The sequence below is a fragment of the Euwallacea fornicatus genome, chromosome 5 (assembly GCF_040115645.1).
Source record: "Euwallacea fornicatus isolate EFF26 chromosome 5, ASM4011564v1, whole genome shotgun sequence".
In the NCBI taxonomy this organism is placed as follows: domain Eukaryota; kingdom Metazoa; phylum Arthropoda; class Insecta; order Coleoptera; family Curculionidae; genus Euwallacea; species Euwallacea fornicatus.
This window is the reverse complement of record NC_089545.1, coordinates 865,254-886,013: the sequence shown is the minus strand read 5'-3', so window position 1 is coordinate 886,013 and position 20,760 is coordinate 865,254. Positions and strand designations below refer to the sequence as shown.

The following is a 20,760-nucleotide window of genomic DNA, read 5'->3' as shown; positions in this document are numbered from 1 at the left end:
TTTGATATCAAACTTGCCAAATGTTGGTAGCGCCCCGTGGCGTAATCTGGTGCTTACAATATTCATGAAAAAACTATGCCAACCATTCGAAACTACCAATCTAACAATCTAAACTATTCCTATTCTACCATTACAGCATCACGTCAACACTAATAACTTGTAGGATTCAACAAAGAGGGATCAATATGGCTGATCACATGCTCAGGCATGGTAACGATCTCAGTGTGGGGTCGGACCCATCTCAATGGTTGCATCCTGTTTTCTCTGATAACAGTCACCATCTGGGGTTTCGCATTGTCCATGGGATACAAATCAGTCCTGTGCTGGTGGTTGTGTTGCCCGTACAATCGAACTACCTGTCCACTAGTGGACAACTTGGCCCTACATTTGGTTCGGTAGTAGTAGCTGCACCTCCAGGAAGTCCTCCCGGCTGCCTTGAAATCGATCCGGTAGTCCACCCCCTCAAAGATGATTTTGGGGTGTTTGTAGCCGAGGTTGTAATAGATAACACCTGAAAGGGAAATTTTTACAGTAAAGGTTTCGAGGATGGTGCTTGCGGGCGATTGAGAGATAATAGTTGTGAAATGAACAGAGTCTTTATTGGTTGCAAAGTCAGTTCACAGTAGTAAATGTGTACATAGACGTAAAGTAATACTTGAAATTTGAATAGGAGAAAGCCTGGTAGATGGGAACCTTCAGGCGGTACTACCTATCTAAATCACAGCACAGCCTCATTCAATACAAAAACAGATAAAACAGTGATCGTACGCTTACTTGCTGATGACACAAATTTCACGAAATAGGAACCGATGGTACTAAAATTAATTCTTATCACGTTTCCGCGACCCTTTATCACGTACCACCCACACCTTCTGAGACAGCAAATTTTCCAGGCTCTTCGCCGTTTGTCCCTTGTCATGGTTGTGCTGTCCTCGGACCTCCACCTGTCGACCACTGGTGATTAATTTCGACGGGCATCTGCTTTGATAGTACGAACAGCACCTCCATTTCGTCTGGTTAAAAGTCCTTTCGTAAAAGAAATAATCGAAACGTTCGAATATCAATTTTGAGCGGGTCTTGCCAACGTCAAAGTAGATGGTGCCTGAAATACAGTCCCTGCAGCATCAGTAAAATTAATAACTGGACCTGGTTGTGTACCTGGAGAAGTGTCAAGGGGAAAGACGAAATCATTTAAATTGAAAATAAAGCATATATTTCATATACATTCATTTCGATTGTATAACAATGAAGAACGAGTCGAACGTGGGAGATCTAATTCTTATAGAATAATTCTTGTATTAATGATTATGTAAAGCACAGCAACACACAGCGACAAAACGAAACTAACTATATACATGAATGAGAATTGTTCAAAACGAGGCTTTTTTAGATTATCGAACTACATGTACGGAGCTCCATCGTTGAAACGAAAAAGCAAGTAGTCAGCGAATGTAATAGAACAATGTTTGCAATGGGTATGGCACTATGTGAAACTGAAATGTGAAATGTGAAATTACACTAAAAAATGAAACTGTCAGTTTCTTCAGAAAAACACAAATTAACTCTCGCGAAAACTCCTCTAAATCCATAACAAAAAGTTCTTCTCTTCAAATCTAACCTAGCCCATTACTTACTAACCAGTTGCCGCTCAAACCTCACTTAAGCAACATTTCCTCCATAAATTAGAAAAAAAAAACATTTTAATGTTTATACAATTGTAACACATTTTTTCCACGACGCAATGGAACCGCTTCCGTTCTTCCGTCATCACCGAGGTTGACGTCATAGTCGTGACGTAACGGTGAAGCGTCCCAATTTGAGAATCTCAAAAGGACTTATGGGGATAAGTGGGAATGCTTGAAAGAGCTGATTTTCTTAAGAACCTCAGCCACCTTCCATGGAATGTTTCTATAGCTTAATACGATTAAATGAAGAGACCACAGTTTTTCCATGGCAGCGGTCGAGGCCCGATACGAACGTTCCACTAAATATTATTTTGTGCAACAGTGACACCCGGTCTTGTGCACATTTGCAGCTTCCCGCGTGCAGGGCCCTCCTCTGAGGTCGTCCAACCTTGAATTTTTTTATGATTATTTAACTAAAAAAACAATCTTTTTGCTGTGACACGTGTGCCAGTCCTCGTCACTTCGGGTGCAACCGGCAGTGATAGAGATTTCACTATTTTACATGGAAAATGTTATATGTATTATCGAATATTTTTATACACACAACACATCCCCAGAGATCACTTCGACCGTCACCTCGTCGCATTTGTTGTTCAACGCAGTTACGGACGAAACGTCGGAAAGCAAAAGTTCCATTGGATCACAACTTGGATGCGCAAAAATGGAAATGGAAATGGACCGAACAATTTCCAAAACTGAACGCTACACAATTTCACGTCTACAGGTTTTGCTTGGATGCAGTGCAAAATTAGAGTGAAGTCGTTCGTTTAGGGTACATCAAATTTCCCGGAAAATACCTAATTTTCTGCAAAACTCTCTAAAAACACATAAATCCTTTCCTGCGTCCCTTTAGAAACACGCATTCTAAGAACTACTTAAAAAACGAATTCAAGACATATTCTTATACTTAGACAAATCGACGTTAAACGTATACTGCTGTCTGTTGCTGATACTAGGCTGATTCAAAATTTCAGCAATCTCGTACAACTCAATGTTGGCAATGTCCTCAGTGGTGGGGAAAGTGAACTTGTTTCCGAGTGACTTCCTCATGAACTTGGCCACAAACTCGTCCTCCTCACTTATGGACACGATCACTGCAACGTAGTGCTTAATACTTCTCTGGGCAATGAGTTTGACCACCACGTAGTCGTTCACTTGGGGAAGTCTCTGCAGTTTTCCATTGGATTTTGGTGAGGTGAACGACAAGGAGTTCTTTTCCAGCTGGTTGTAAGTTGTGTAGAGATCTAAAATTAGGGTAATGGAGGACCTGTTGTGGTTTGTCTAAAGGTGTAAGAAAAAGAGGCGAGGAGGGTCACTGGGTGTTAATTAACAAAATACTATGTAGGATTTATATATTTATTAAATTAAGAATAAATATATTTAAAAAACCTAATTCTTGAGGCGAGAATGTTACACAACGTGGTGGAAAGCGATATAGAAAAAAATAAACGTTTTTCATCAAGTTTTTGATGTGAACGCTAATGCGGTGAATAATGGTTGAAACGCACATAACTGATTCTCCTCAAATTGAACACGGAAGAGAATAAACCCTTGCCACCAGAATCTTCAAGAAGGCGCAAGAGAGAACTTTGCTTCAATATTTTAAACCCTGATTCAATTTTTGTTCCAATGCCTTCAATTTTACTCACTTCGACACTTCTTCACTGTAGACTTTCATGTCACCTCAACTTGTAGCCCAAATTTTTGGGCCGACTTCAGTTCCTTTTATCTCGGGATCCAATAGCCTTAAAAGCAGACCTACGAAAACTGTCCCCAGTGTACATCTGCGGATCCGGTAGGTTCAAGAACCTGGCAACCTCCTTTCCCATAGCCCCGATTTTATTAATACCGATATTCTGAACAGTGCACCTGCCCTTCTGATAGTTCAACAAGAAAGACTTGGACACTGCATTATCTGGCCGCAATTTCATGTACTTGACACAGTAGTGATAATAATCGCCGGTTATAGTGAATTGGCGAGGTATGAGGTTGGAAGTTTGGTTTGGAATGGAAACCGTCATTGCAGTACCAAAATCCCGGACATCGTCAATGGTTATTGCGTGGATCTCGTGTCTTCGACAAGCACCGATTATACCGAAAATGATCGCAACCTTTAATGGAAATGTACGACTTTCATTAAAGCAGTGTGAAACGTCTCAGACCTACCTTAGTTGCGAGATAAATGTGGTCCGGAGCTTCGAATAGGAACGTATCAATTTCTTCTTGGGTGAATAACTTAGCCTTTTTGCTTTGATAGCCCTTCGACTTAGTTTTCAGAAAATTGCGCAATTTTTCATACTTTTCTATATTTATGTTATTGTTAATGATCAGGGTACTCCTAAGCATTGAATAATACACCCACATAGTCGCACAGCTATGAGTCAGCGACAGATCCTCGAAGTACTTTAGAACGACGTGCTCCGTGTATGTTGTGAAGTCTTTGGATGCGCACCAATCCATAAAGTTCTTATAGACCACCTCGTATTTTCTCCGAGATTTTTCTGGTAATGAACTCAGTTCAGCTACAAAATCTATAAAAAAGAGGGAGTTAAATACATTTTACATTCATCATTCCTCACCTCCAAATGTCTTTAGCAAGCAACTATCTCTCTTTTGAGAACTATCAACTGCTCCTACTTTCGGGACTACGAGAGATTCGCAGATCGATAGAATCAATCAAATGAAACCAATCAAAACGCTTTGCGGAAAATAAAGGATGTCGCGTGGTCGGTTAAGTGCAAGAAAAGTTGCAACCTGCTGTCAACAGAGTTCAAAAATATAGATAAGGGATGTTGCAGATGTGGTTTTCCATCCTCCCTCGTATCAATCCCACCTTGCCGCAACACCCACTTCTGCGTATCCACGGGATGAAATCTATTGAATTTGAGGGGCATCGTCACTGGCACGACTTAAGAACTGAGTTGCAAAACATCGTTTTAAAAACTAATTTTTATTATTAAAAACTAAATTACAAAAATAATACAAATGTGTGTTTCTACTGTGAGAATAAATCTTCGAGTTAACTAACTGCAAAACATTGGTCTTACACTGGTGGGAATTGTTAAACATACACCGGGTGTTCCTGCGAAACTATTCCCCGCACCAAAAAAAAAAAATGTACAATTTGTGAAATGTAAATTTTTCGTTATGTAAGAGGTCGCAAACTCATGCGGTTATGAAACCGTATGCCATTTTGTAGACATTATTTGGAGGGGACAACGGTGCAGAAACGTATACGTAAGACATAGCGTCGTCGTGAGACAGGGTGTCCGGCAGGAACGGCCAAAGAAACTGTCAAAATTCTCAAAATCTATAAATTTTTCCACTTCCCACAAAATCGGGAATATTCCCGGTAGGCGGAATCCCAGTCTTCAAAATCGAGAACCAGGACCCACAAACTGAATTTTTGGAACGTAACCCAAGGTTTCTTGTATTGAATTCTGAAATTTCAATTTTCCCGAACTTCACGAACGTTTTTGTTTTTGCTTAACGAATTCATTCATTTTTAAGTTAGATTCAGATGTGAACACTTATTTGATCACGGCCTCTTCTTACAATTATTTAACTTCTTAGGCCTTATGCCCTGGTCGATATTCTTAATATTTTATTTTGTGCAAGAAAAATGTTAGTTTTATCGATTAATGTAGTTTTTAACCGATAAATACTTCATAAATATTATACATTTGAACTAGTCTATTAAAAAATAAATACATTTCTCACATAAGCCTATAGTGAACTGTTTTTAAGGAAAATAATGTAAAACCACAATACATTATAATAAGTGTATAAACCAAAGGTCACATTTGCTCTCTCTCTCTCTCTCTCTCTCTCTCTCTCTCCCTCTTCCTCTCTCTCTCTTTCTCCCCCTCTTCCTCTCTCTCTCTTTCTCCCCCTCTTCCTCTCTATCTTTCTCCCCCTCTTCCTCTCTATCTTTCTCGCCCTCTTCCTCTCTATCTTTTTCTCTCTCTCCCTCCCTGTCTTTCTTCCTCTCTCCCTCCCTGTCTTTCTTTCTCTCTCTCTCCCTCTCTCTTGTATCTCTAACACGAACATTACTGATCTTGTCCGAACTGATGTTTCAGGTTAAAGAATCTTTAAAAAAATATTGAAATTTCGGCTATATATGGAATATCTTCGCATTCAATCGAAATGTCTGAAATTCTAAATAAGTCTTTCATTAAACTTCGCACCTGTTGCAGTATTTCCGACATCCCGATGGCGACCATTCTTGTGCGGAACGCTCTGTATATGTGTTAAGTAGAAATTGTGTAACGAATACTTGATTCTTTTTATAGACTATTAAATGCATTTTGCACGCGAAAGGAGCCACTCCCACTTGGATGTGGCAGAAACTATAATGCAGGCTTGTGATAAATAAATAAATAAAATTAAAAATCAATCGATTCAAACCGCAATTTGCAAAAATTTGAATTTCTATCGAATTTTCTTTATGTTAATTTCCTACTCTTTAAGCTTTTTTTCTTGCGCTATGAGATAACTTTTTTGTATAACTGCCACCAATAAATAAATACATACACACACACATGCATGCAAAGCCAAGACCAACTTTATTAGGTCGTTTCACTCGGTATTTCTTCATCGAAACGTCTTAAAAATGGTTGATCTACGAAAACCGTATCCGGTATACATCTGAGGATCTGGAAGTTTCAAGAACTTGGCAACCTCCTTTCCCATAGCCCCAATTTTGTTAATTCCTATATTCTGTACTGTGCATTTGCCTTTCTGGTAATTCAAGAAGAACGACTTAGATACTGTATTACTTGGCCGCAGTTTCATGTAGTTAGCGCAGTACTGATAATAGTCTCCGGTTATTGTGAATTGACGAGGAATCAGGTTCGAACTTTGACTTGGAATTGTGATCATCATGGCAGTACCGAAATCCCGGACATCGTCAATGGTTATTGCATGCAGCTCGTGTTTACGGCAAGCGCCCATTAAACCAAAAATTACTGCCACCTTGAATCACAAATTTATCACTTTCGTTACCTGAATAAAGGACTTATTTTACCTACCTTAGTGGCCAGATAAATTAAGTCCGGAGCTTCATCTATGAACCTGTTAAGCTCTTCATGGGTAAACAGCTTAGACTTTTTGCACTGGTAGCCCTTAGACTTAGTTTTAAGAAAAGTGCGTAATTTATGGTACGTTTCTATGTTAACGTTATTATTAATTATCAGAGTGCTCCTGAGCATTGAATAATAACCCCACATAGTCGTACATCTATGCGTCGCAGCTAAATCCTCAAAGTAGGTTAAGAGCACATCTTCGGTATAGGTATCGAAGCCTTTAGATGAACACCAAGCCATAAAGTTCTTATAGACCAGCTCATACTTTTTTCGAGATTTTTCAGGTAATGAATTTAGTTCGGTCACATAATCTAAAAGAAGAGAGAGTTCAGCTTATGAAGTTGTGGTAAATTCTTTATTTCCAATCACCGTATGTTGAAAGCTTGGGAAAAGCTGTTGAGAAAATTGATTCTCCAAATCGAGGCACTATCAGTATGATCTATGATTATCATACCTTCAACCCACAGTCAAAACCACCTTTTTGATTTAATATTAAAGTTCCATTTATTTGCTCATCTAATAGCCTTAAAAGTAGTAGACCTACGAAAACTATATCCGGTATACATGTGCGGATCCGCTAGATTCAAGAACCTAGCTATCTCCTTCCCCATGGCACCAATCTTATGAATACCGATGTTCTGAACTGTACATTTGCCCTTTTGGTAGTTCAGGAAAAACGACTTAGACACTGAATTATCTGGCCTCATTTTCATGTAATTAGCGCAATACTGATAATAAGCACCGGTTATGGTAAATTGACGAGGAATCACTTTGGAAGACTGACTTGGAATTGAGACCATCATGGCAGTACCGAAATCCCGGACATCATCGGTGGTTATTGCGTGCAACTCATTCGTGCGACAAGCACCCATGATACCAAAGATCATTGCAACCTTCAATTATAAATATATCAATTTCGTTGCCCCAACAAGGGAGTTTTATACCCACCTTGGTAGCAAGATAAATTTCGTCTGGAGCTTCAAATATGAACTTGTCGATCTCTTCGTGGGTGAACAGCTTCGACTTTTTCCCTTTGTATCCCTTGGACTTAATTTTAAGAAAAGTGCGCACTTTATTATACGATTCTATGTTTATGTTATTGTTGATTATTAGAGTGCTCCTCAGCATCGAGTAGTACACCGACATGCTCGAAGAGCTATACGTCACAGCTAGATCCTCAAAGTATTTCAATACTACGTCCTCCGTGTATGTATCGAAGCCCTTCGATGCACACCAATCCATAAAATACTTATAGACCTGTTCATATTTTTTTCTAGATTTTTCTGGTAATGAATTTAGCTCTGTTAGATAATCTAAAAAAGGAAGATTTTAGCTTCTGAAATTGCGCGAAGTTCGTTAAAAATGCTCGTTTTCAAAATGGAAAAAAATCCATTAATATTGGCAGAACAATCTTTTTTCTATAATTTGAATATTATCGTTTTCTTAATCGCACACGATGACTAAACGCGATTCATTTCGTAACGAAATCAATTTCCTAACGTAACTAAACCAGTGGACCCGGCGCAACAACAACGGTCGGTCCAATTCTATTTCTAACAAGTCCAAATTTCATCAATTTTTTTACATCTCTTCAACGTACTGTAACATTAGAAAATAGTATATTCTGCCGCTAGCACAAAAAGTGGCACTTTTCCCACGAGTAGGGCAGTCTACGTCTAAGTACCTTCCCTCGATTCTCATACCTTCAAGCCGCAGTCAAAATCAACTTTTTGATTTGATATAACAGTTCCATTTATTTCCTCATCTAATAGCCTTAAAAGTAGTAGACCTACGAAAACTATATCCGGTATACATGTGCGGATCTGCGAGATTCAAGAACCCGGCAATCTCCTTCCCCATAGCACCAAACTTATTGATACCGATATGCTGAACTGTACATTTCCCCTTTTGGTAGTTAAGGAAAAATGCCTTCGACAACGAATTATCTGGCCGCAGTTGCATGTAGTTAGCACAATACTGATAATAGGCCCCGGTTATGGTAAATTGACGAGGAATCACCTTGGAAGATTGGCTGGGAATTGAGACCATCATGGCAGTGCCGAAATCCTGAATATCGTCGGTGGTTATTGCGTGCAGCTCGTTGGTACGGCAAGCGCCCATTATACCAAAAATTATCGCAACCTTCAATGAAACATTACTTTAATTACGCGATCATTTAGTTTGGTATACCCACCTTGGTAGCCAGATAAGTTTGGTCAGGAGCTTCAAATATGAACCTATCAATCTCCTCCTGTGTAAACAGCTTGGATTTTTTGCCCTGATAGCCCTTGGACTTAATTTTAAGAAAAGTGCGTAATTTATGATATTTTTCTATGTTTATGTTGTTGTTAATAATCAGAGTGCTCCTCAACATCGAATAATACACCCACATGGTTGAAGAGCTATACGTCACAGCGAGATCCTCAAAGTATTTGAAAACCACATCCTCGGTGTATGTATCGAAATCTTTGGATGCACACCAATCCATAAAATTCTTATAGACCAGCTCATACTTTTTTCGAGATTTTTCTGGTAATGAATTTAGTTCAGTTACATAATCTAAAAAAAAGAGAAGATTATACATATACAAAGCAGCGGTCGTACTGGTATATGGGCCTAGAACACAATAGTTATTTAGACTAGCGTCTCATGCAATGAAAATTTTCAAAAATGCGGAAAGCGGTATAAAGACATCAGTAAATGACCAGTTGGGATGCGGAAAATTCTGTGGGAGTTAAAGGCAACAAAGCAAACTTGATAACGTTGGTTCGAACAGAAACGGATCATGAATTTGATACCGAGCCCTGCTCGAATCACACTCGCACAAAATGCTGGAAACCGACTGATCATGACCACGATCGACCTTTCAATCAACTCTAAAATAATTTTTTCGTTTATAAGTTTTCTCTGTTCTCAATGCTCGAATAAATTCTAGAATCTACCTCCTAACTCCAGACTAGTTCTGAGTTCGTTCCAGAAACGAGTTGGTTGGGTTTTCCTGTCGGCAATAATAGGCATAATTGTTTTTGCTGATTTTATATACCACATTATATTTCTACAATTACCATATTAACTTAACATAAAAGGCGACAAACACTGCGGTGAAATTTCCAATAGCGCATAATGCTACCCAATGAATAATAAATTAAGGCATAACTATACCTATATAGCTAAAAAATTGGACTATAAATATTTAAAACAATGACCGTTACGGTCTCCCGATATAAACTTAAATTCTTTACGCTTAAAGGTCAGTTTCTTGAAAATTTTGAGTTAAAGCCGCTCAAGAAACATTCAAATTTGGAAACCCTCAGAAATCAGCAGAAACCCGTCCTCGATACAGGAATATGAGACGTTCGCGGGCTCTTCGTTCAGATATTCCGAGGTAAATCAGATAATTACCTGTGTGTTATAAACGTATAAGAAGCTCGCGCCATATTCTTGTACTATTTAGCCATATATGAGAAAACGCGACGCGCAGCGGAGCAAACGCATGCTTTATGAAGGCCGTGCGGAGCACGCCGAACCGCGCTAAAATCGTCGATTATCGGGCAGGTTTAACGAAAACTGCCTAAAATTCCTAAACATCCTGGAATATTTTTTCGATCTAACAAGTTTCAGAGAAATCCAAAGGAACTCGTTCTGCTATCCAAAAACCCCTGGGCGTGTTAAAGTTGTTAAAATCCGGAAATATTCTTGAGCAGAATTTACGTCTCTAAAACTCTTGAAATATAAAACCAATTCGATCCAACGACCAAATCAAATAAAGAATACAATAAAACGTTATCGTTTATTTACATCTGAAGAAACATCCTTCAACATCAATCATAGAATCTTATAGAATTCGATCATTTACCTTTCATCTTCATAAACTTCTAGTATTTTTCAGGTTTGCACCTATAAAATCTTGAAAAACGTGTCGTTTAATATCATTCATTATATGATTCATAAAATACATATAAAATCGTCAGAAAGATTCTTCCACTTCTTAAGCTTCCATGGCGTTGAGAAGTCGAACGTTTGAATGCACGTGGGAACACGACCTACCGTGAATCACAGGGACGTGAATCGGGAGCGAAATTACTACTCTCAATTCACGACGACTTCTCAAATTTCAAATTCAATTTCTCAAATTCTCAAATTTTCAAAATCGAGAATGACAGGAACTGGCTTCTGAAATCGAGCGTCTGAAAGGGTTCTTCTTCACCCAATGAGGAGTCTGGCAGGGCTTAAAGTGAGGAGGAGTTAAGTGGGGAAACTTGCGTTATATTTATTATTTTTTTTTAGTTATAGTGGGGGCAACAAGTTGTCAAGTAAATGAATCTCTTTATGGAATGACGAAATTGTAGTTTCGCGACAGTAAACTAACGGATGTTAGTGATCCTATAGTATTCGTGACTGTACATAGAATACAAAAGGCTCATAGATTAATTCGCAAATTTAGATTCTTAAGTAAGGTGCTTGCTAGTATGAATTGTATAATAAATTTATAGAAAATATTTACAAATTTTAGAATTTCACAAGAATTCGTAGCTTATTCCCCGATTTCAGGAAAACATAAATTACACAATGAAATTCCATCACAAAGACTGCCAATAATTCACATTAATTTACCGGAATAATATGACCGGTACTCAGCAGCTGACTAGGAAAACATAAAGGAAAATATGACCAAAGTGCCACTTACTACCTAACTATCACCAAACTTCTACATTTTGCTTACGTGGACGGAACAAGAATTGCGTAAACAGCAAGATGGCAGAATTTGGTCAAAGAGTAAAGACACTAAACCGCAAAAAGTTACTTGCGTTTTGATATGATATATATGTAGGAGTACCTAGGTACGTTACAAAAATATGTTATATGTGTACAAATGAGCGGTATCGATATCTACCATATAGCCTTCGATGCAAGCTAAAGAAAACTAGAAAAATCGATACAATTCTGGTTCCGAAACATTAAGAAACTGGGCAACTTGTTTGACCATGGTGCCCAGCTTGTTGACTCCGATATTCTGAACGGTACATCTGCCGTTTTGGTAATTAAGAAAAAAGGCATTTGAAGATGCATTATTAGGACGAAGATCCGTGTACATTTTACAATATTCATAATGATGCCCAGCTACAGTAAACTGACGTGGGAATTTCGTTTTATCATCAGCGGGCACATTCACTAGCATAGCCTTTCCGAAATCTTGAAAATCTTCAATAGTGAGGGCTCGAAGTTGACCTCTGCGACAACGACCTACCCGTCCGAGGATTAAAGCCACCTTCAATGAACCATGACATAAAGTTATCCACCGAGAAAATAACATTAAGAACTTACCTTTGTGGCCAGGTATGTACTGTCGGGGGCTTCGACGAGAAACCTCTCAAACTCCTCATCAGTGAAGCTCTTGTATTTCTTAGAATGGGGATCTCTAGCTATTCCCTTCAGGAAACTACGCAACTTCGTGAACGTCTCCATGCTGACGTTGTGGTACCTTAGAAGGGTGCATTTCAACATGCTATAAAACACCCATAGGGAAGAGCAACTGTAGGTTTGGGACATTTCTTCGAAATATCTTAAAATTACATCCTCAGTGTACGATTCTATATTTTGTATGGTGCACCAATGTACGAATCTATTGTATTCGGCTTGGTAGCGCCTTCCTTTTGGAATAACTATTGAAGTTTTATCTGAAAGAAGGATGGCTCTGAATTACTGCTCCAGAAACTGGAAGTGAGGAATGTTTTATAGTTTGGGGAGTGGGCAAATCTAAGGATTTTTTAAAACTGTGACAAGACGATGTTTGAGGCACGAGGGTCCTGTGAATCCGTTCATTCCGCGAAAAATGTTCTTTCTATAAGTTGAAATCATCTCTCGTCAGGTGGAACAGAAATCAATTAATCGAACGAAATAACTGCTCTAGGAGTCAAATTTCCATAAAAATTCCCTAGCAGGTCTAAATATGTGGACTAAATGCGCCCGGCCACTCCTATAGGTCTAGATCAATAAATCAAAGGCTGGATAATTTGCTTATTTACTGGACCAAGATAATCATGATCTGACAATAAAGCCTAAATAATCTTAATCTCAATCAGCGGCGCATTGATCATTAAAAAAGTTGGGTGGTGAAATGATTTTGAAACGGAAAACGTTGCGTTTCGATTCCCTCCCCAACTGCGACATTGACAATACTTTTCAGGATCAAGATGAAGACTGACACGTTCTGCTGACTAAAGCTAAACACTGGTTTCAAAAACTCCTCTTTTTACTTAAATTTGTTCTGGTAACATTGCACATCCTATATAAAGTTGTAGTCGGTACGTTGAAGAATCTGGATGCTGCTCGCAATCTCATTCGACCCGCTATAACTTCCACTATGGCTTTTTTCATATTCTCGTGGTTCCACGCACGTCTCTGGCGCACTTGACAAGCGGAGTTTCCTGAAAATTCCATAAAAGAGATCGGACTAAATATGCGGTACATTTTAATTAGGTGTACAGGCAAACTCTGGAAAGCCAATATCCAGCTCATTTCAAGACAAAAAAAAACCATATAAGCATACCTCAGGGAGAAAATTGGGGTGGAAAATGGGGATGTCAAGTCTAAAAAAATATGCTTCTGTGAATTCTCACAACTATTTTATATATCTAACAACGTGAGCCCTGAAAACTAATCGATGTTGCGAATTTGAGAAAAATGTCTAAAAAACTAAACGAAATATCCAAAAGAGTACATTTCGCGCCCTGCGTGCGGCTAATAAGGCATTTGCCGTTCTCCGTTGCTATGAACTTTTTGTCGTAAAATAAGCGGAAAATGCATTCGTTAAAGTTTGTTTACATGCCGAACTAACACCCTATATAAAATCTAGTAAATTCTCTTAACTTCGCTTTGAGCTCTTTTGTCTCTTCAGTAAATATTTTCCAAAGAACGCGCATTCTTTCCAGCGTTTTTTGGGGAGAGTCGAAGTTTAGGCCTTCATCGGTCATTGAAAGACGAAGTTGAAAACTTCGGGGAAATACATAGAAACACGATTTCGACTGGTATTCGAGCTTCACGTGAATCATGTCCAGTAAATACGAGCGTTCAATCTCAAATAGTTCTTGCTGTTCACCGGGAGAGCTAAAAATTTGGACGGTAACGCCTGCTTTAAAATTCCTGAAACACGTCTGAACCCGTCGCATCATGATGCTTATGTGGACGCTCTTCTGGAACTTCGAAAACCGGCCCTAAATATGAAACTCAATTTGTGCTCAAATGGAATGAGACATATTTCGTTCTTAAATCGAGTCAATGTGCCAACCGAATAAATGAAATAATCGCAAACAAGTGACTAATTTTATGCCGGAATATAAGAATAAATAAATAAATAAATAAATAAAGCTATTACCGTCACAACCTGCAACTACTTGCAATATTCCAACTTTCCCTAAATGTTTAAACTTTAAGGTACTTCATTTGTTTACTAAAATTAAACTAAAACATCATCACAGTGTTCCTAACAACTCTTTTTGTTACTCAAAGTATTCTTTGTAACATTGCACATTCTATACAAAGTAGTACGTGGTACGTTGTACCATCTGGACGCTGCCCTCAATCCCAGACGACCAGCAATGACCTCTACTATGGCTTTTTGCATATTCTCTTGGTTCCACGCACGTCGCCCTTGATAAGTTTGGTAAACTGAAAATTAATGTAAAGTGAAAAATATATCGATTTTTAGTGATGTAGTGCCTTTCTAAAGTCAATTAGAATTCAGTTTTGGATAGGGAGTTTGTCACTCAATCATTATAAATATCATCGTCACATTTTCAGTTTTGGGCCTGTACTAATCGGATTAAGACAAAAAACTATTACTAACCGGCATTACTTACTATTCATTAATCGAAGTTGCTTCCTGATGGAAAATATTTACTGACGGCCCGTGGATTCTCTTGGAAAGCGGTAATTTGCACAAAGAACCGCTTCGGTGATCAGTGAGTCGGCAGGAAGAAGAAAGAACCAACACAATTTGTTTCAACGAATGTGGACTAAGAGCTACCACTTCCAAGCCCTCCTTGGAGACAGAGAGAGAGAGAGAGAGAGAGAGAGAGAGAGAGAGAGGAACTTTTTACAATTTTAACGTTTGAGTTCGATATACTCTCCTTAATTATCCAACATCAACCAAGATATAGTTAGAAAAACTTTTATTATTTAAATTATTTTTGACAATATTGCACATTCTAAACAATGTAGTCCGTGGTACATTATAAAATCTGGATGCGGTTAAATAACCCAAGCGCCCTCCTAAGATATCCATTATGGCTTTCTGCATATTATCTTGATTCCACAAGCGTCTCTGACGAACTCCATAATGATAACTTGGAATATCTGGAAATGCAGTAAAAAATTTCAATTTAGCTGGTGTAGGAACTACAATTTCTAGCCTATGGTCTTGTAGTATTTTTTTAAAATCAATGATATTTCGAATCACAAAACACGTTCAGATATTCCTGGATCACCTAACGCATTCATCGGTACTCAGCGTTTTCCTCTAAATATCTTGTGACCTCCAGAACTTGCGAATATTCCAGGTTCGCGGAGAGAAGTTCATGCCTCCTGAACCCTTTGCATGCTCCTCTCCCCGGACATGTTTGATTTAATTTTTTCTGAAAGTGGATATTCCGGGTCCTCTGCAAGATTTGATATTGGGCGTCTTGGCAACGTATCTAACGAATAGTCCAAATCTTTAAAACTTATCTGCGGTTTTTAGTCGGTACTTTGTCACATCATTTCGCCCTTCTCAATCGCCTGGACTGCATCAGTGAATTTCAAGGGCCTCTGCGACCTTGAGCAGAGGGGATCCGGTTAGGGTCGTCCCTAGTTGTTCATCAACGTTTTAGACGGAGGAAATTATCCACTGATGAGGTTAGTCCCAGGAAACCCTCCAAAAACTGTTCAAATACTTTCTGGGAAATTAATTGACGACAAGGAACTGACTAAAGAAACTCTTCCATTCCACGTTGATGAAATATATTTGAACAGATAAATTATTACAATAACCTGTACTGCACTGGAAAACTCACAATAAAATGTATAAGCTTAATTCTAAGGAAAATCAATGAAAAAACCAAATGCATTCTGGTGAAGAAAGTACTAAAAAAAGCTGCTAGATAAAAACAAAACATAACCTGAACTAGAACTAAATTGGTATAGTACCGACAATTTCTACAGTTTTCCAAAGGGTGGAAGGGTTAAGCAAACCCTAATTTGCCCTAATCATCCCTTCAGTCACTGTCGCCGGAATTCACCTCTCTGTGACGCCTGCGACGGTTCACAGACTTCTTGGTTCTGCCGTAACTGATGAAGACGTGCCGAGATTCCAACGAGCATTCACCCTTGAAAGTTGGACCGTGGTTGTGGTCTTGGCGTTTAATAACGACGTGATTACCGAAGGTGACCACTCGAGCCTTGCACTTATTTTTCTCCTTGGTCAGACAACACCAACACATGTTAGTAGGGGTGGTTTGACGTTCAACCTTATACTCGTATTCTCCAAGCACCATGATGGGGCGCTTTTGTCCTTTGCGGAAGTAGATAATGCCTATAAGTTTGGGAATATTAGAGGCTTCAAGGGAATTGAGACACAAGTGAGCAGTTGTTTATATAAAGTGACGGGTTAGATGGGCAGTAGCTGCCGAGATTGGTCTACAGACCTTAGAGTTCAACAAGAAAATTGCCTATAAGTAATATTACTGGACTAAATGGGTGTATTATGCGGAAAATTGGTAAATAACCTTCCTTTTTGGACAAAACTTCAAACTCACATACTGAGAGAACCTTGTCAGACGTCCCGTTGCATGTGGGCAAATGATTGCGCTCAAAATTAGTTATGTTTATCGTTTTTCCTTAAGGGCACAACCTGGATTTGCGTTCAAGATTCTTTTATGGACCCGGCAACGCCCATTGATCTTGACAAGGACCTTTCTTTCAATTCTATATTCGTAGTTGCGCGTCATTAGAGGCGGACGCTTTGCAGCTCGGCTGTAGTAGACTAATTCTATAGAATGCCCAAAATCTAATATAAAAAAATTCTATGTGGAGTTTAACCGCTAATACCGAAACCAAACTAATGAAAGTAACGTAAATACCGAAAAGGAAGAGTTAGTGGCAACATTGGAATTTTTTGAAATCAAAAGAAATACAAAACGCTAATTTTTTAATCATCATTTAATATAAAAATAGATATACACACTAACATGCACCGGAAGGTAACCAGCATAATGTTAGGAATACATGTAGCAAAATTAATATATGTATATAGATATGAGATATACATATATACATACATGAACATACATAGATATGAGCCAAATTGTATAAGATATAGTAACATCCTAGAAAAGGCTTAAAATTAATTCTTAGAACTAACAGTTACTAATAAATTGGAGGTAAATAAAGAGCAAAATAATAATAAAGATAATGTGTGACCCTTCGAGGCACAATTCACTTAAGGTTAACATTACCATACTAGCTAACGAAGCTGACCATAAGTGATAATAGCAACACACAAAAAGAATGAAAAAAGGACTTTTTAATTAAAAATTATTAAAATCTCAACAAAAAATCTATTTCTTAGCTCCAAACTCCAAAAGTAATTAAACTTAATTCTAATTTTTTTTTTGCCTCAACAAAGTAATACCTAAAACCTAAAGGTTGACAAGGCACCAACGTTTCCTACGAACTAAAGCACAAACTTACAAAACAACTAAATATTTCTCAGATTCTCAGCAAAAAAATGAGAAGTTCGGATCATTTCCCGATTCCATACCATTTTCCATACAATTTCTTATTGAATGAATCGTGTCGGAAATGATATAATTTGAGTTTACACCGAGAATAATCTATCAGTAAATAGCTAATATTACGTTGACAGGGTTAATGCTATTCTCTAATTACTTTTACGTCGACAAGATTTAGAGCGCTAAGAAAACTTTCAAATAAAAAATTTAATATATGAACAAAAAATGAAGAACTCGATTGTATGAGTTAATGAGGAAAATTGTTATTAGATAATGGTGAATGCGCTCGGCAGAGCACAAGTAAATGTTGTAAAGAGAATAATTTTGCAGCCCATAATGAAGAATTACAAAATCGATCAAGTTCCTTCTTTTCCGATCCTCAATACTCAAAGACTAAAACAGTAGTCAGAATGTAGTAAGTAAGAATTAAGTAATAATACTTTTAGAGTAACTTTTTCTTGGTGACACGATTCTCCTTTCTGCGCTGTTTGATGATGGCACTGGGCGCAGGGTGATTATGCAACCCCAAACGCATAATTACACGTCCATTATTGGTGTGGCACGAAGCGGAACACTCGTTCTTATAGCAATTCCAAACCTTGTTCTGACCTTCGCGTCTCAAAAACTTGTAAATCTGGTTCATAAGAATTAGATGGTCCTGTTTTTGCGCATTATTCTGGATGAATTCGTAAAACGGGCCTGAAACGGTTCTTGGGTTTAGCGATGGTTGTAAATTTATTTCAATGTTCTTAGGTAGATGATACACAGATGGTATGGGAAATAATGCAGGGCAGTTCAAACAAGCCCGTGTAAATTTCATTTTTGCGTATTGCAGCACGCCTAGGGAAGTTGATCTATTTGGGTACTGATTCCTGCTAGAAACCTTGTAAATCCAGAAGGGCATATAATGTAATTTTCTCAAAAACTGTGACAAAGAAACGTGTCTTTTCTTATTCGTGAGGTTCCGAAGCCAATTTTTTTTACCTTCTGGAAAATTACCAGAAGAGCACAAAAAGCCACGGTGGGGATCTTTCCGTCTTAACCCATCTTTGGCCGATCAGGGGAATAAGCGACAAATATTATAAAAAAAACGAAAATATATTACATAAAAACAATTAAATAATATACACACTCTTAAATGGACAGAGTTAGGAGAAAAAGGGTATTGCTTTTACGTAACATTTGGGCGGAAGTTATCAGTTTTAATAATATATACCAAAGCATGCCCTATGTAAGAAAACATAGCAAGATCGATACATAAACATAGTTCGACCGTGTCATACCTGACATCTTTTTCTGGAATATGTTTTTAAAATTAAATCGCAGATTGCAATTTCGTGAGTTTGTCCCACTTCCATAGGTGGTTCCACTGTTAAAGGCCTTGTCAATTCAGTTTCGGTCTAGAGAAGTCGTACCGTTATAAATGATTTCGAATCTAGCTGGGGATTTATGTTACCATTCAGTGTTTTGAAAATTTTCCAGCAATTCATTAATGTGTTATCCACAATATCGACAAACAACCGGCACCACCCATTCCTTCCATAGCACCAATTACACATGATGTTTCTATCTTTCGCTTGTTAATCGCTATTTAATGACTAGTCTGGATGGAAAAAAAACAGTTAAAGGGAACGTTGCAACGTAAATAATTTTTCATCTTTCGTGTACAGCCAAGCACGTAGCTTTCATGGAAACAGCTCGTGGATTTTCTAATAGTTCATTTGCGAAGTGTTTGTTATGCATCTCGTGTCTTACACATATCTATCATACCAAGTCAATTTAAAACTACTTAGTGTGCAAGTTTTCAGTTTTGTCTGGAATCACGTTTGATGGCCACTGTGTTCAAATTTATTGAATTGTTGCTGGTGGGGAACGTCCTATTCCTCCAAATCTGCTGCAACACAGGTCTTTCCACAGGTACATAATTTGCGAAATAGAGATTCTTATTATTAGTTTTATTATTAGATCTACTATAATACTAGATACTGGCAAAATCCCACGATCAAAAATCGATTGATCTACGTATTCTTATCCGCCAAAAAACTAGATGAACGCAACTTCGAACGCCACCTGGATATGGTGGATCTAACGCTGGTGAATGGCCTTCGGGCTGCGCTTTCCGGGTACCTGGAAGTAGTCACAATTTGGCGAAAATGTGTAATTCACATGCCTCTTTAGTGTTGCTACCTTGCGGCCACTTCATAGTAAATATCCCGAACTGGTCGTATCATGTCCGTGCGTTTCCTCAATTCCGACAAAAACATAACCACGTTATCTTTGTTTGCTAATGGTTGATGGGTATGATGTCCGAACATTTTCGTTTCTAGAGTTTCACAGTTTTGCATCGCCCTAGCTTTGCAGTGAAACTTCCTAAACAAAGCGCAACGCATGTATCTTCGTCTTGGGTTATCGGTAAAATAACTGGTAATATACGTGTATCCGCCAACCAGTAGTTTTCCCAAATATATGCGCTTTTTCTTGGATCCATCGCCTAAAACTTCTTCAATTTTAATAAACCTTTTAGCAATCCGTTAACAATAACAAATAAAAAACCATATTGAATTCGGCACTTGAAGCCGAAATATATTCATAAAAATCAAAGTTTTTCCTGCTTAACAAATATACAAAATAAACGAAAAACAGAAGAAAATATATTCTCTTATGCTACAATGCATGAGCCTTCGATAACTCGAAAACTACTAAGTAGGACTAGGAATCTCGTTCAGAAGTTGATCTATACTCTACAGGGTCGCCCAAATCAAACCTAGACATAGTGATCTCAGAAACCGTAGGAGATAAAAACTATTTATACGACGTGATATCTTTCTTAGTTCTGACCGTAATTTCATCAGATGCTGCATCTCTGGTAGTTTTCGAACACTCAAATGGAATTCCTAGCCCTAATATTTTTCGAGTTACCCTGTATAAAATACAAATTTTATTCTCTCATAAAACCACTGCGTTGCCTAACCCGATTAATGGTGCGCACTGCTTTAATAAATGGCCATATGTGCTCTATTTCCGGATAACTAAAATGCGATTTTGACTCATTAGATCCGTACTTGTATCACTTTTCCTGCGACTTACATTGATAAAACGCTATTGTAAACTTCAATAGGTTTCTCTGGAATGGACAACGCAAATTCCTTTAATGTCCTTACTATTTCCGGCCGCCGCTCCAATAGGAAATTGGGAGGATGGTTATGTTCGTGGGTTACGATTAAG

General features: G+C 38.2%; 1 protein-coding gene across 16 annotated transcripts in view; it reads right to left on the bottom strand.

The window, feature by feature from the left end:
• The window catches only part of LOC136339560 (protein tramtrack, beta isoform-like), a 63,050-nt gene that overhangs the window by 29,676 nt on the left and 12,614 nt on the right, over positions 1–20,760 (bottom strand). Inside the window, exons 4-5 of one of the 16 annotated variants that reach the window (XM_066282930.1) lie at positions 3,852–4,216; positions 3,028–3,796 (exon numbers count right to left, since the gene is read on the bottom strand). The exons of 11 other annotated variants lie outside the window; for them this stretch is intronic. In XM_066282930.1, coding sequence (XP_066139027.1) covers positions 3,401–3,796; positions 3,852–4,216 — 761 coding nt within the window. In that variant the 3' untranslated portion in view covers positions 3,028–3,400. Of the gene's footprint in view, positions 1–3,027; positions 3,797–3,851; positions 4,217–4,616; positions 6,660–6,715; positions 7,081–7,247; positions 7,663–7,717; positions 8,083–8,496; positions 8,912–8,963; positions 9,329–10,540; positions 12,039–12,094; positions 12,448–20,760 lie in introns of those variants that run through there. 4 more of the 16 variants (XM_066282933.1, XM_066282932.1, XM_066282931.1 and 1 more) reach the window with 4 other exon arrangements.